At 30.5% G+C, this 17,074-nt stretch overlaps 2 protein-coding genes across 2 annotated transcripts; both read right to left on the bottom strand.

The window, feature by feature from the left end:
- Positions 1-4,212: 4,212 nt before the first annotated feature.
- Positions 4,213-4,989, bottom strand: LOC114713599 (uncharacterized). The gene has a single exon (XM_028898267.1). The coding sequence runs from the start codon at positions 4,987-4,989 to the stop codon at positions 4,213-4,215; it is 777 nt and encodes a 258-aa protein (XP_028754100.1).
- A 3,060-nt stretch (positions 4,990-8,049) lies between these two features.
- On the bottom strand, positions 8,050-12,736 carry LOC114713617 (axial regulator YABBY 3). The gene is made up of 7 exons (XM_028898290.1): positions 12,558-12,736; positions 12,258-12,410; positions 11,640-11,793; positions 10,682-10,730; positions 10,289-10,364; positions 9,816-9,890; positions 8,050-8,412 (listed from the first exon to the last, which is right to left on the bottom strand). Exons 1-7 carry the CDS (start codon positions 12,663-12,665, stop codon positions 8,344-8,346), a joined length of 684 nt encoding a protein of 227 aa, XP_028754123.1. The 5' UTR covers positions 12,666-12,736; the 3' UTR covers positions 8,050-8,343.
- Between the last annotated feature and the right edge of the window lie 4,338 nt (positions 12,737-17,074).

A 17,074-nucleotide genomic window follows, 5' to 3' on the forward strand; every position in this document is an offset into this window, starting at 1 on the left:
TTAAATCAAGTGGTAGATCATTCAATTTGGAATTCTGTACAAAGAGTTATGCCCTTTCAAAGTTGGGCAAAAATACTGAAAATTGCAGAATTTACCAAATAAACAGTACATACTTGCGTGGAAACTGGTATTGATCTGTGAGAAATTGATACCTATGAATATTTTTCCTATGTAGAGAATTTCATAAGCTTCACATGAGACTTGAAACCACTCCGTTTTAATTTTTCTACATTTAGTTATGATTTTTCAAAATTGACCTAATTTTTAGGGGTTACATGAATAGTAATTGAAATCAAAATTTTAAATATTGAATTTTACCTACTTTGAGCTTCGTGTAACGATTCCGAATGGTTTCAAATGATATATGGGGTTTAAAATGAAGGTGTGATAATGACAAACTGGCTTTTAGCTAACTTTAACCCCATGGTGATTTGACGGGTTTACCCTGTCAACCAATTAATTATTGTTTAGTTTCTTTAAAAAAATAATTTTAAAATATTTTTTCTCATGCAATATAAATAAAATATAGTAAAAATTTTGTTTTTCCTTCAAATGCTTGATTGAAAATACAAAATAAATGATATAGATATTTTTAAAGATTTTTTGAATAGGATATAAAATATAGGGAAAATGATAGTAAAATACCATGTGAATTTCAAAAAGACAAATAAGGCACTTGAATAAGCAAAATGACAAATAGGGCACTGGGTACCAATTTAGAATTTAGATTTTTGGCCTAATGACCGAATTGCCCTATCTGAAAGTGAGAGAAAGCAAACAGAGGAAGATGTTAATGAACCACAGGAAGAAGGAAAGAAGAATGTTGGAAATGCTATTATCTTACTCCTCCGCATCACTATTCTGTAGATATTATTGATTTGGTGGGTTTTGGTTGTGGGAAAGAGGATTTGTAGTAAGAGAGGGAGTGAACCTGTAGGAATACAAGAGTAAGTAGAAGTTGATGGCAGGATTTGGATTATTCATTTTTGTGGCTGCTCCATGGTGAAATAAGAACAAGATTATTGCATTTGAGGGTTTATATTCAGTATTTGGTGAATAATGAAGCAGAAATTAGAAAATAGTGGCAAGCAATTACGTAATGTAACTGCTGTCACATGCCTAATGGTTTTTGATAAATTCCATTACGTGAATGGTAGATTTTATTATACATGTAGTTAATTATTAAAGTTAATACATTGCCCTGTCTAAAAGAACTCGTACTCCCTGAGATTGTCACTGTCGAAGAGGTCGCTGAAGTAACATCAATTATGATAAACAAGTAGGAAGCTTAAATATTATTCTTCATAGAGCATTTTCGATGGGTCCCCACAGCTTAAAATGTTATTACCTAGCATTCCTCTTTTTGTTTCTGTCTCTGTTCTTCGCATAAAACCGTTTTCAAAGAATGTGAAGCCGTCTGGTTTTCTAGTATTATTAAACCATTTGTCCTGAATTTTACAAAACACATATTGTGATTTACAACTTTCGTAGTGAAAGTGACCACTTTGTTAATGGGTTTTGCAACCTTTTTTAGGAGATAAACAACTTGTTTGTAAAAACTAATAAATTCCATGCTAAATTTGACAAAACATATAGTGGGATTTACAACTTCCGTAGTGAAAATGACCACTTATTCAATGGGTTTTGCAACTTGTTTTCAGGGGATGGGCAACTTATTTCTAAAAACTAATAAAATTTGACGCTATATTTGACAAAACACAGTGAGATTTACAACTTTCGTAGTAAAAATGATCACTTCTTAAATGGCTTTTGCAACCTGTTTTCAGGAGATGGGCAACTTGTTTCTAAAAACCAATAAAATTTCACGTTGAATTTTACAAAACATATATTGGGATTTACAACTTTTGCAGTGAAAGTGACCGCTTTGTTAATAGGTTTTGCAACATATTTTTGAGGGATGAGTAACTTACTTTTCACCACCAATAAAATTTCATGCTGAATTTTACAAAACACATAATGTGATTTACAATTTTTATAGTGAAAGTGACCACTTCTTCAATGGGTTTTGTAAACCTGTTTTCACCGGAAGGGCAACTTGTAAGCATAAATAAATCATTCAGTGAACGTGCACCTGAAGTACATCACAATAAACATTGAACTATTAACTTTCATAATTAACTACATGTATAATAAAATCTACCATTCACGTAATGGGATTTACCAAAAACTAGTAGGCATGTGACAGCAGTTACATTACGTAATTGCTTGCCACTATTTTCTGATTTCTGCTTCATCGTTCACCAAATACTGAATATAAACCCTCAAATGCAATAATCCTGTTCCTATTTCACCATGAAGCAGCCACAAAAATGAATAATCCAAATCCCGCCATTAACTTCTACTCACTCTTGTATTCCTACAGGTTCACTCCCTCTCTTACTACAAATCCTCTTTCCCATAACCAAAACCCACCAAATCAACAATGTCTACAGAATAGTGATGCGGAGGAGTAAGATAATAGCATTTCCAACATTCTTCTTTCCTTCTTCCCATGTTTCATCAACGTCTTCCTCTGTTTGCTTTCTCTCACTTTCAGACAGGGCAATTCGGTCATTAGGCCAAAAATCTAAATTCCAAATTGATACCCAGTGCCCTATGTGTCATTTTGCTTATTTAGGTGCCTTATTTGTCTTTTTGAAATTCACATGGTATTTTACTGTCATTTTCCCTAAAATATAATAATATGATTACAATAACTAATAAAACTGGAAAAAAAAATTAAATGCACGTGACGGATTGTAAGTCTGACGGTACGGGTTCAAAAGTCTTACTTGCTGCCAGATTAGCTTTTAACCAACTCTAACCTGTCATTTTTGGCTGGTTGATCAGATTTATATTACCAACTCTAATTCTCATTATTTCAAAAATGAGATTAAATCCTTATTGATGCTTTTTATATTTCACACGTGTTATGTCCATCATTATTTAACTGAAGTAAATTTTTATTTATACATTTACCTATGTTTGTCACCGATTGAATAAAAGGAAGGGGAAGAGAAATTTTAATCAATTTGATTTAAGAAATTGAAGAAGTAAGAATTTTAAAATTTTAATAAAAAAAAGATGTAAAATATAAGAGTAATAAAAATTAATTAAAACTTTTTTTTGGTAAGGAAAAGAGGCATAAGACCTAAATTAATTAAAACATTTTAACCCTACTTTTTCAATTTTTAAAATTAACTTAATTGTGGTCTTGTTTGGTTTCTTATTTTGAAAACAGTTTTTTTTAAAAATAAAAATAAAAAGCCTTGTTTTGTAATTTATTTTTGGTTAAATGTTTTTAAAAACAAAAAAACAAAAATTTGTTTTTAAAAACCAAAAAACTAAAATAATTTTTAGTTGTTTTCTTGTTTTTGTTTGGGAAAATTGGTAAAAAAAATCCCTGGTTGAAAATTTAATTGGCTAAAAAAACTTGAATTTGAGCAAGTGCAATTATGATATGTAAATGCAACATATCTTCCACTTTGTACAACATATCATCAATGATATGCAACAATTATCAATACGGAAGTTATTTGCACATAACAGAAGATATGTTACACACAGCAGAAGATATATTGCCCTCAAGGATCATATTTGCACATACTCAAATTCATATCCTTTTAGCCAATTAAATTTTTAAACAGGGATTTTTTTTTTATCAATTTTCCCTTTTTGTTTTTTGTATTTCCTTTTTTTTGTTTGTAAAAATTGAAACACCCTTTCTTCTCTGCTCAATGACCTTTGCTCCATTTGAGAATTTGAGTTCTAATCAAAACTTAACCCTCTGGTCTCAGCATGTTTACCTTCAAATACAATTTTTTAGAACAATTATCCAAGCAGATATTTTTTGTTTTTTATTTTCAAAATGTGCTTTAAAAAATAATTTTATAAAATTGTTTTGAGAACAAAAAAATACAAAACAAAAACAAAAAAAGCCCTAAAATTTTTCATCCCCTTTGTTTCCCTCCATTTCCCTCAAACCAAACAAATGAAATCCTTTTTTTTTTTTCCTTCGAAACCTACGAAGCGCTCCTTCCTAGTAAAACCTCAATAACTAAAAGGCAAAGAAGTTTAAATTCATGCCGAAAAACAACCAAAGAATACATATATAACAACCAAGGAATACATGTCACTAAGAAATATTGAATTATGAAAATTTATTGTAACAGTACAAAACAGTATGATAATGAATGTAATTCATGAAATTAATTACTCTACAGGGAATTGAAAGCGACACAACGGACATGTATGGCCTGTTTTTAGCCATTTTGCAATACAATCATTATGAAAAAAATGGTGACAAGGCAAAGCTGAAACATCTTCATCATCATCATCAAAACTTTCTAAGCAAATGCTACATTGGCTTGTCTTCATGTCATCACTGGACAATTCCATCCTCTTAAGTAAGGCCATAGCTTTTTCTGCTGCTGGAACTATAAACAGTTGTTGCATGGATTGCTCTATGACTTGATTCACTTCTGTTGATTCATCAGAATCAGAAGATTGTTGATGATGAATAGATGGCTCTGTGGGATGATAGATTTCTGTATATACCATATATTCATCGTACTCATTATCTGCATATAGAGCAGTAGTTTGAAGATGAAAAGACAAAGGAATTAAGCCATGATCAGAAGTAGTATTGACATCAAGATACACGATCAGAGGTATTAAGTGGTGATAATAACGAGTAGTTCCATTAATGGCGGTACGTTGGACTACTTGTTGGTAATAAGATATGATTTCAGAAGCCAATGGCTCAATATTGTTTTCGGAAATATAGTTGGCTACGTTTTGACGAAGAAATAATGGAACATCTCGAATTAATTCTTCACATGGCATTGTGATTGGAGATTCAAACACTTCAAGAGGTATCCTTCGAGGAAGCCCGGTGAATGGTGAAACCCCATGTTCGATGACTGTGAAACTGATCTCGAACATGTCTTCCATCAACTCCTCGGAAATTAAAACGTAAGAGGATGTCATGGTTGGATGGTTGGGTGAGGGTTGCTTTGTTTGTTTCTTGTGAGGGAAAATATCAGTTTGATCTGGAAAGAACAGAAGATAAATTTATAAGAATATAAAGTAATAATATAGAATTAGATAAAGAATTGAAAAAATATAATGTCTTGAAATATTTATATTAAAGGAGAAACATAATTAATTCTCAAAGGGAAGCAGGAATAACAAAGTGACTAAGCTTGGACTCTCATAGAAGCTCACTCCCAGAATATGTTTTTTTTTTTAAAAAAAAATTATATTATTGCAATATTTCTCATAAACTTATTACTTTGCTTCCTTGTATCATAGAAATAGAAAAGAATGGGAAAAAGACTGACCCAACACAGATGATGATGGGCTTCCACATGAAAAAACGCCCAGAACTATAGCCTAATACCCAGATCACAAATTAAAGTTTGCAATATAATAAGCAAAATCCCCATAAATAAATTTTCAGCTGAAATTTATTAATTTCAGCCCTCAATGTCTAAGTCAATAGAAGTATATACACGTAATTATAAATTATAAGTTATAAGTTCTAACAAAATTTGAAAACAGCAGAAATAAAAATTCAAACTAACCAAATGATGAAGGAATGACGTCCGACAAAGGTTTGACGGAGAGATCAGAGGCTCACCAATGGCGAATGACTGTGTTCCGACTCTCCATATATATATATATATATATATATATATATATATAACTATATATATTCTAAGATTCTAAGAGGTCGTAGATCAATATTCTAGTGATTCAGATTTAATATTTTATAAAATATTATTTAAATTTTTTATTTACTTCAGTTTTACATATTAATATAAAATCTTAGCAGTTTGAAGTTTTATTATTTATTTCTTTATAATTTAATACTTCAAATATCATAATTTCATTTAAAAATCTAAATCTAAATCTAAATAGTTCAGATATTAATCTAACGAAAACGAAGAAGATCTTAAGGTAAGAAGAGAGAGTCCCTTTTTTTCTAGCTCTCTCGCTCTCTCGCTCTCTCTCTATCCCATCTACATGACATTGTTAAAAGATATGTTTTCTATTATTTTCTGTTAAGAAAAATTTGACTTTAAGTCAAATTTGACCAATGTTAATTATTTAGGATCAGTTCATTCTAGCTCTCTCAAGTTGAAATTTAAGAGTTTTAGTTTGATTTTATAATTTATCATCGATTAAATCTAACGTTTAATTTACTCTTTCTAAAACAGAATTTAACTTTAAAAGATAAGATATTACAATATCTTATTAGTATATTTCAATATATTGCCTCAGATCCTTTGAATTATCCTGTCTGGGTATATCTTATCCTATTCCATTTATTGTATTTTTTTATTAGTTCTTTTCTTTTAAAAAAACATTTGGTTTATGAATAAGGGCCTCGGGCCTAGTAATAAATTAGGGTTTTTAGATGTCTTAACTTTTAAGTTTCAAACTAGGGTTTTAATATATTTATATGAAAATATATTAATAAAAGATACGTGTGTGCACATATCTCGCTTACACACATATGATAATTCTGCAAACTTTCACTTTCTAACGATGCTCAAATGAATGTGATCGTTCAAGCCATTCTTTCATTGCCCTCTTATTTTTTCTGCTTTTTAACTCTTGCATCTGATTTTTAATTGATATCATTTTGATCTTTTAGGGGACAAAAAGTATTTGTATATATAAGGAAAAATTAGCTAGTTTGCAAGTTCTCACAGTTTTACTTGGTTTTTAATCAGGACCTTTTAGTTTTTTTCCCCCTCCATTTTATCAAGGGCTTATAGTCTTACATGCTTATAGTTTCAGATGATTTTAATTGAGTCCTTGTGCCTTTTTTCTTTTTATCAATGACTTGAAACTATAGGGACTTAACTGAAAATTAGGTGAAATTATAAGACCCGATAAAATTAAAAAAATTGTAATGACTTAATTGAAAATAGGTAAAACTGTAAGAAACTTGACGAAAATGAAAAAAAAAACTACAAAAACTTGATTAAAAATAGGGTTAATAGGAACCCAATACTTTAAATTATTTTTGGAGATGCTTCTAGCACCCTAAAATATTTAGAGAAGCAATTTTGCCCCTAAAATATTTGCCTTTATAATACAAAATAATTTTTTTTTTATGAATACGCCATTGTTTTAATTCAGTAGCAGATGTTAAAAGCATAGGAGAGCAGCAAATGATTCAGTTTGACATGTAAATCATAATTTTCAAGTCTGTTTAAAATAGCTTATAGATAACTTCTTAATCATGCATGATTTATGAAATACAAGATAAATATGTTAAAAAAAGTTTGTCTCGACTTATGTTAAATTTGCTTATAAGTGATCCTAAGGCTTCGTCACCCCTCTAGAGGATTGCATATTGCCACTGTTGTCCGAGTCCATGAGAGAGATAAAGAGCGGAAAATGGAAAGACAAAAGTATGAGAAAGATGTGGGTTACTTGCAGCAGAGAGTTTTTTTTTCCCATAAAATTCTTACAGTTTTACCTATTTTTAATTAAGTTATAAGGTCAAAAAGACTTGCTGATTAATTTTTCTGGTGTAAACATATGAGAATGAAGGCAGGGGTTAGGGGAGTAACATCAACGTGAGTCATCAGCTAGTGAGGATTTTGTATGGACTTCTTTTTAATTATCTATTCGGAAGTCCTCATCATATCTCCTTTTCACACACGCACACAAAACGTCTATGGTCCTTAATATAAGAGTTAGATATGACTCATTTACCGATATTAAACAAGTTATTTAAATTAGTTATTTATAATAAATGGGTAATCTTTCCTAAATACCTTATATCAATCATGTGTATTAAAATTACCATTTTGTAAAAACTCATTAATATATGTAATTATCATGTGGATTATTATTTAAGGGCAAAATAAATAAATATTAGAGAAAAAGTAGATGGAGCTCTTATAGTTATGATCAATTATGATCACCAATTAACTCTTATACTAAGCAATAAAACATATATAACCAAAACAACCCATTGATCCGTAGAACAAAATCTCGAGTTCTCAACTGACAAAAGTCATTTCCATGATGTTGGGAGATTACACCGTTCGTCATTAGTTCTACAGAAGAAAGAAAGCCGTACGTACGTACGTGAGCCTTCATGGATGTTCAAAACAATTACAGTAGTCACTAGGCTTCATTCACATCAGAGTCCATCCTCCTCATATTTAACATAATAACCACCTTAATTATATAACACTACAACAAACAAAGTAACAACGATAACACAACAAACGAGTCAGCTATTTATATATATCTTCATCACAAACCAGCAGCTAGCAGCAGAAACCCTAACAATTACAGACACTGATCGCTTAATAGTTAAAAGGGAGATATACCGACGTTTGTGGGACCCAAATATCCTTCTTTCATAAGCACCTCTTCTCCTTCCTACACGCATAACATTTACAATTCCATATCAGAAACCCTGCGAACACATGCCTACACCTCTCATCCGATAGCGCTATGTGGCTATGTGGTGTAGTTTTTGTAAATGACCTAATTACTTTTAGTAAAATTATTTGTCACTTAGATGTGATCATTTAGTAAGTTAAAATTGATATTCAACAAGAAACTTTTGTAAAATTAATTCTCACTTCTTTAGTAGTCGTCATTAATAAACTATTCCTTTGATTCTTAATGCAAGACGGCAACACCTATATAACTAATTAATTAAATTAATAAAGTTAGGTAAGTTAGTTAATTATAATAAATATAATATGTTTTTTTCTAAAATATCCTCATAATCTTCTTTAATATCCTCCCTCTTTTACTTGATTATGATTTAGAAAATATCAATATATAGGATAATATAAGAAAAATTAATAAATATCATAAATAAATCTAAATTTATGATTAAGGCTGACTCTATAATTAGGTCTTACATTTGGACCGAAGGAGTATTTTCAAATTAAGGGCATTTTGGTAATTTCAGTATAAAATTTAATCTCAAAATAATCCCTAGTGACTTCACAATAATGGTTAGACCATTTTAGGATCCTAAATTGGGCTTTTCAGATTTTGGGATATTTTTATGTCTTTCTCCCTTTATTATTTAAATCTTTACAACCTGTAATACCACGATGCTACATTCTTTTCTTAATATAAAATATATTTAACTAATTTAAGTAGATGAGAAAAACTATAAAATTAATTATTTGTAAAAAATAGTTGTTGGTTTTCTTTAAATACTTTTTTAAATCATTTGCATTGAGACTATTCCTCATATGAACTTCCTTAACATGCATGTGTAATTAATAAGTATAGTTTAAAAATAATATGATAAATATAAAAAGCCAAATAGATTAAAATCTCATATTTAAAATCAAATCTAACTCTTTAAATAGCACTTATAGCCTTATATTAAGAACGGGGTAATGTTAGTTATCAACTTCTTAATTTAAGAAATTTATCTGCTTAGGTGTATCTTTTGTTGTGCGACCTAAATCAAATGAAGAAAGGAACTAGGGCTTAAGAATGGTACACTCAAGTCGTATCATATGTTTGCTAAAATGTTAGAAATTGGGAGAATGACAAATACATATATTTAAAATTATTAAATTCTAAATCAAGATTTGTTATCATACTTTAACAGGTTTTGACAAAACTTGACCTGCAAATAATAACATATTTATATAATAATACGTGATTTGAGATTTTGTAATTTTTATGATTTTTTTTGGGTCAATTTCCCCGTCAAAATTTGAATTGAGTTTGAAGTTGAAATTTCCGCAAAAATAAAAATGAAAATGAAAATAAAGTAAACGTACTGTAGCTAGGGTTCCGAGATGTACCTGGCGCACATTGGCTTTCTTCACGGGTTGATGATCAGGCATGAGTCCGAAGTGTATGTGAGGGAAATGGGCCCACTGAAAGGAACAAGTCAAAGGGACTCGTTTATCAAAACACCCAACTCCTTTTTAAGCGCATATATATTCTTTTTTTTTTTTTTTGACCAGCCATATATATTCTTTATATAGTCCAGGATACATAATGAATTAATGATATTAAGAAAAATATTATTACTTTTTTTTGCCCATAGAAAATATAATTACTTATACTATGTATGTGCCATTTTAATAAAATTTTCCTTCTTTATTACTCGTAATTATTTTATATGTGTTCATGGTTATGAATATATTGAAAATTCCAGTAGCCAAAGAATATATATTGTTTTAATTTTAAATATTTAACATTGTTTGAAATTTATATAATAGAAGAAATCCATTGTAGAGTAATTAAGATTTAGAATCTTCTTGGATCTTACATTCTTTGCAGCTGCACTAAAGGCCTCTCTGTGGCTTATATCAGGATTCCCAGCTTTGATGCGTTGGATCTCGTCCCTGAAATTCAAATTACCAAAGTTATGTCCAGCTTTAGATTTAATTTTCAGAGCTATTTGACAAAATTTATTAACAAGTTAACAACTCTAATTAACATTTATATTTATCAACTCTTGTTCATTAGGTGACATATACAATATAGATGTTACTCCTAGATTGCCTAAACCATAATATCTCTTTCATTAATCAGTTCATTTTGCAGCTATATTGATCGGTCAAGACAAATTAGGAATTGAAATTATTGAGAGTACTGTAATTTTGAGATATAATAACATGAATTAATACTAATATATATCAGTTGTCAAAGTGGAACTTACTTGATGAAGCGGTTGTAAGCAGATGGAACTCTCTGTCTCTTTTCTGGAGCTGGACATGCATGCAACAACAAGGACATTATGCTCAGGCAAACAGACAACAACATTAATTCACTTCGCTGACCTTTTGTCTAATTCATAACCTCTCTCTCCTCACTTCATCCTCTTCCTCCTCCTCCTCCTTCTATCATTGCCTCATCATTATCAAATTTTTCTGTAACAAATCACCCCCCTGGATTCTGCACTATATTTTCGGGGGATAATAAGATCTCTCTCTCTCTCTCTCTCTCTCTCTCAGAGTCTCTCTCAATGTGAGTTCTTGCATGTATCTCAGAACACATAAACTCTTCAACTCAGAGAAAGAAAAAGAAGAAAGAAATTGTACTTCCCAAGGTGAAAAGAAAATTAACTATTGCTTTCATGATTCCGCAGTTGTACTGTTCTGGGAATTGATGTTATATTTGCATGCAAGGGGCTAGATTTCAAATTTTGAAAAATTTAGGAAATTTAATGTTGGTAAGCAAATTGAAGAACTAAAGCTAGCTCTGTGGAAAGCACTGAATAAAGCAGCAGGAAAGAGAGAGGTGGGAAAAAAGGCAGGCATGAGATAAATGTGTTAAAGATTCTTTCTTTTATTGCCGCTTATTGCAGTATACCAAGAACCACGTTCAGATTGATAGAGATACAACATTTTTGCTTACTTTTCTTCCTTTTTACCTCCATTGGTTAAGTGGTTTCACACTTAAAAGCTAAAGTTGTATCAAATAATGAATGATTTACTAGCTCGTATCTGCAGGATTCCCTTTTTTCAGTTCTTCTAGTCTCCAGATATGACTTCACAAAAAACTTTGGTCAACTCAAGGATAAAAGAGAAAACAAACATTACAGAAACTTCATTGCACACACAAACATGTCCTCTGTTTTGTATCAGACCGATAGATTAAGGGATCGAAAAGCTTACGTCTGTTTGCAGCTGGGGGAGGTTTAGGGGTTTCCTCAAGTCCTCCTCCTCCACGCATGGTGCTCACAACTGAGTCATTTGGGTGTGGAAGTTGATGATGATGGCTCATCATCTGCATATTTGAATTTGAAGACGGTGCATTTCGAATCTCCTCCTAAATTCAACCCCACATAACTATAATTAACCAGAGTTCTATAGTCATCCCACACACACACACACACACACACACACGTGCATCTTGGTTCATTCTCATCAAGAGATAACCCTATTACCATCATCCATTGGATCTGTCACAGCTAGTTTTTGTCTCACTTTAATTTAGTACCTGGATGATTTTGCTACTGTTTCATTATTCTTTCATCTAGAAATAAATTCGATGACCGTTCAAATACTAAATCTAAAGCCGGAAATTACAGTATGTGAGATAGCTAAGTATCTCTAGACTCTAATCACTAGAGGTAAACTCAACACAAGGTCGTGATCTTCTTTTTCTGCGGTTGCTTTGGAAGACCAAGTACCAGAGTATGTTCTTACTCATCCATCTACATGCTTCGAGCGTATGACAAGGAAGAAAACACAAATTTACGAAAACCCTAGGTTTTATATATGTATATATACCACAAGATTCTGAGGGGGCAAGAAGGAGTGTCCGAGATGAAGCTGATTGGCAGGAGGAAGAAGAAGGCCACGCATATTCACAGACAGAAGGTTGGTGCAATGGCCGCATCTCACAGTGACGGTCTTGAACAAGCTGGTGCAAGGAACACTGACCTACACACACACACACACACACACACATGGACACAACAGAAGAAGCAGCAGCTTAAAAATTTAGGTTTAGGGCATAGAATAAGACAAGAAAGGAGAAATACGTATGCATATATATATAGAGAGAGGAAGGGAGGGATGGAGAGATACCGCAAGAACAGTGTCACAGAAATGGCAATGGACATAGCAGAGCTGGTCGGAGGGAGAGAGATGGGGGTCCGGTGAAAAGGAAGAAGTGGATGATGATGAGGCCGACATGTTTCTTTTGTTGTTTCCGTTTTCTGAGGATTAATTGATTTGAGATCACTTTCTTTCTCTCTGACGATGATGATGATGAGGATTCTTGATTTGATTGATTGATGGGGATTGACTTATCTATCTGTGCGTTTGTTTGGTGATGATGGAAAGATGAAACTTCATATGGATCTGAGACTTGTGAGGGAGAAAGAGAGGCATGGAGAGAGAGAGAGAGGCGCCACTAAAGTTAAATGAAAGGATCGAAGAGAAGCAGGGGAGAGAGAGAGAAGTGTAATGTTTTGTTAGGCTTCTCCCTTCATAATGTGGCCTTTTAATGTAATGTTCTTGTACTCGTACCTGTATTGTGGCTTTGGGTGATGTATCATAACTCAACACAGGTCTACAGGCTACACTAGGAACAGATAGATAGGACGATAGAGAGATAGAGAGAGAGAGAGAGAGAGAGATCGGTTGACCTTGGAAGGCATGAAAATTAACCCCACAAATTATGTATTTATTTATAAAATATATAATACCTACATTTTCTTAAAATTATTTGATTTTCTTTTTCGTTCAGAAACAAATATGACCAAATTTGCGGCTCCAATTTGATCCATCAACATGTGAATCGTGATTTTTGCACACTATATAAGAGGTTGACATGTTAGTGTTTTTATTATAAAGCATCTTCAATCATTTTAGCCGACCTATATAGTGATTAAGTTATTAGATTTATTTTAAAATAATTTTTTAGATTTATTCATAATTAAAAATTATGAATTACAGAGAAACAAAATGGAAATTTGCTTTAAACTTTAATTAGGGACAACGTTAGAAAAATGTAATTAATACCACTTGCTCATAATAATATCACTTAATTATTTTAGATGTCTTCTAATACAAATCAGAGTAATATGTTAGCTTCTTAAGCTAAGTAAATACACAGATAATTCGACCCGAACTTGTTTTAGAATAGTTAAAATGTATAATTTAAATGTAACTTCTGAAAATAAGATGGCATGTAAGTGTGTGAGATTAATTGACTTAGTGATAGGTCGAGTGGCGATGGAAATATAAATAATAATAAAATAAAAATTCCATGCAGATCAATATAAAATTTCGTATAGGTTATTGATAATAAATTATGGAAAGAATCAACACTATGTATACAGAGTTACTCATCACACGGCTCATGATCTTGCAAATCTGCATATATTTCCTCAAATATTAATATGAGTAACTTTTAACGAAAAGATCTTATATATTAAAGAAAAACATCTTATATATATTTATTGAAAACTGTAATAAGAGAGTATTTTTAAAAGAAAAAGAAAAAGAAAATAAGCTTTAAATAAAAACAATTATGCAAAAAGAAAAATGACCTATAAATTGATATTGAGGATGGTATCCAAGTTGAATTAATATGCACTAAATGAGGGTAAGTACAGTTGTGGGTGTGTGCGTGTGAGAGAGAGAGAGAGAGAGGAAAGGGACGGGTGCATGGGAGTGATTAGCTTTATTTCATTCATAAGTTGTTTTCACAGTTATGAGCCCTCCTCGGTTTTCTCCAATTCGGCTTCTTCATCATCTCTGTATTTTAACTAAATTTGACGATGATGATAGGGTTTAACATCAGCCGAATAATATTTAATTTATTACTCTCATCCTTCCTTTTTATCCTCTCCATTTTTTATTATAAGATAAAATGATTAATATAAATCATTATTACTTCTTCTGATCTAATTATAAGACCTTATTTGTAGTTTACAAATAAGGTCTTATAATCAAGATCGGAAGTAGTACTAAAATTAATGTTAATATTCCTTATAATTTGCCCCTTTTTTTATTTTAATTCTGTACGTTTTAAAACACATATAGGTTTTGACCTCTTTTTTTTTTTTCCTATATAAAATGTTAGTCGCTATGTTTTAATAAGAATTTGAACCATTTTACTTCTTAAGAGATTAAAACTTATAGTTTGAAATTATAAGGATTAAAAAGTTACTAAAAACAAACTATAAGCACCAAATATTATATTAATCTTAAAATTAATCATACTTCCTAATTATATTATAATGTCAATTTTTTTAAAAAAATAATGACTGAGAATAATGCAATAAATGTACCAAATGATGGGCTAACGATGTTTCATATATTTGGAAACAAAAGGAAAAAAAAAACTCTCCCATATGTCTCTTAAAAATAAAATAAATAGAGTATAAAACAACTTTCAAGATTTTAGTATTCTTATTCATAAAATAATAATCAGCAAAATTTATAAGTAATTAACACACGTCTCCTTCAAAACAAAATCCTTGAAAAGGAGTGCTATTAATCAATCAAAACGGAGAGTGTGTAAGAAAATAGAGCAACAAAGGTATTTGTGAAAAATTAGGTAGTTTTGGATATATAAATTTAGTTTTAAATTTAAAGAAGCAGCGGGTATGATTCATCATTATATAATTTTTGATACATTATATATATATAATATATTAGGTATAGTACGATTTCTTTTTAAAATAAGATCAGTTAAAATCATTCGATTTTCGTTTTGAAATACATAAAACGCCTTTTACAAACAAAGGGTGAGCTACCACACTAGCAGAAAAAGAGCTTTTAAAACAGCACTTTATAGACCAGCTCACTGAGGAAATAGTTTAAAAAATATTGCTTGTGACAGTTTTTTTTCCAAAATATTGATATACTTTTTTGATTGACTAAGGTTGCATCTAACGAAAAAAGTTAATATTTTAAATTTTAAATTCTTTTTTAAAAAAATGTGTTCATATTTAGTGCTTGATTGTATTTTAAATAAGTAAGAAAATATTTATGCTTAGTTAAAAAAAATGTGAGCTGAATTTTTCTACTCAGGTATACCAATTTCTTCTCAAAACAAAGTGGAATAATTATTTCTTTACAAAAAGTAATCTATATAAAAAGCAATCCAGGTAATTTTAAAATTAAATTATTTTTAAATATAATTCTAATAATAAACATTATAATAGTGACCAATAAAGTGTAGCTCAACTGGTAAAAAGCTGCTTAGTTTAATAAAAAGTCTCAAGTTTTGGAAGAGCTTATCTTTCTTGTAAATCCGACTTGATTTCCTCGTCTGAACTACCGTTGAGGACTAAATGATTAATTTTGTCCCCAAAAAAAAAAAAAACACTTGAAAGAGGACAATTCACGGCAACGATAGCCGATACCCCCAGCCTGAAGATTGATGTTAAATAGGAACTAAATCAAAATACTTTCTCAGCACTTTATTATAAGATTCAAATTTTTAAATTGATTTTTTTTATAAGATTCATTTTGGGTTCGTTAAAGGATTAAATGCATTTTTACTCATTTTACTTTTAATTAATATATGATCTCTCATTATCCTTTTTCCATGCAGTCTCTCGTAGTTTTTTTGTGATTCATCTACTCATTTATAAATAAGAGCATATTTGGAGGGAAAAGGGTGCACTTTCTAAATATTTTTAACTAATTTTTAACAATTTACTTAAAACATGTAATTCGGTTCCTTGAATCTTATAATAGGAGATGAAGATAGTAGCATGGTATTCGCTCTCGATAAAAGAAATTAAAAAAAAAAAAAAAAGCATAGGCACATGCTGTTCCTAAATTATAAGCCGTGAGTTATACCTTATACTGAATTATATAAAACTCTATATATAGTAGGACACCCGTTAGTTTATATTATCCTCCCAGGCCAAAAAAAAAGAGAGTTTATAATATCCTCATCTGATCCTTATTATGATGCCATTTAATTTCTTAAGATCCATGTAAAAAAAATTATCTAAAATATTAATTTTCTTTTGTTGAACACTATCTGGTTAAATTAACAACCTCTTAATTGATAAAATAATATTTTTTATTAATGAATTTCATTGACCAGAATTTTAAATTTTAAAAATATCCAAAAACATAAATTTAATTAAACTCTTTCTTGATCTGTTTAGAATTATTAATAAGGTTCCTGTAATAAAGTATTGAAGGGCGTGTTTGTTATGCTCATGAGAGTCAAAATGTTATGTTTACCTTGTGGTGGGTTTCATTCCAACCGAAAAACCTAAAGTATAGCAATCAAGAGATGTGTTCTCCTTGAAGTTTTGTTGAATTCAAGCTTCCCACCCACTTCACCTCAGCAGTTCCCCCTCTCTTCCCCTCTCTCTTATTAAATGCTTGTCCGATTCTATTATTTATAAAGCACTTTTAGCTTGTTTTACATAAACAAAAAAACCTTAAACTATATTAATTTTCTATTAAAATATAACAACTTTTTAACTTTACTTCTATTTAGTATACATACACCTTTTAAGAAAATAACTCTCTACACTATAATAAATGAACGAAAAAATAATACATCATGTTAAAAATTTAATAAAATCAATTACTTATAAATAGGACAAAGAAAAATCTTCTCT

The sequence above is a fragment of the Neltuma alba genome, unplaced genomic scaffold (assembly GCF_004799145.2).
Source record: "Neltuma alba isolate B1F8T4 unplaced genomic scaffold, ASM479914v2 tig00011439_pilon, whole genome shotgun sequence".
In the NCBI taxonomy this organism is placed as follows: Eukaryota; Viridiplantae; Streptophyta; class Magnoliopsida; order Fabales; family Fabaceae; genus Neltuma; species Neltuma alba.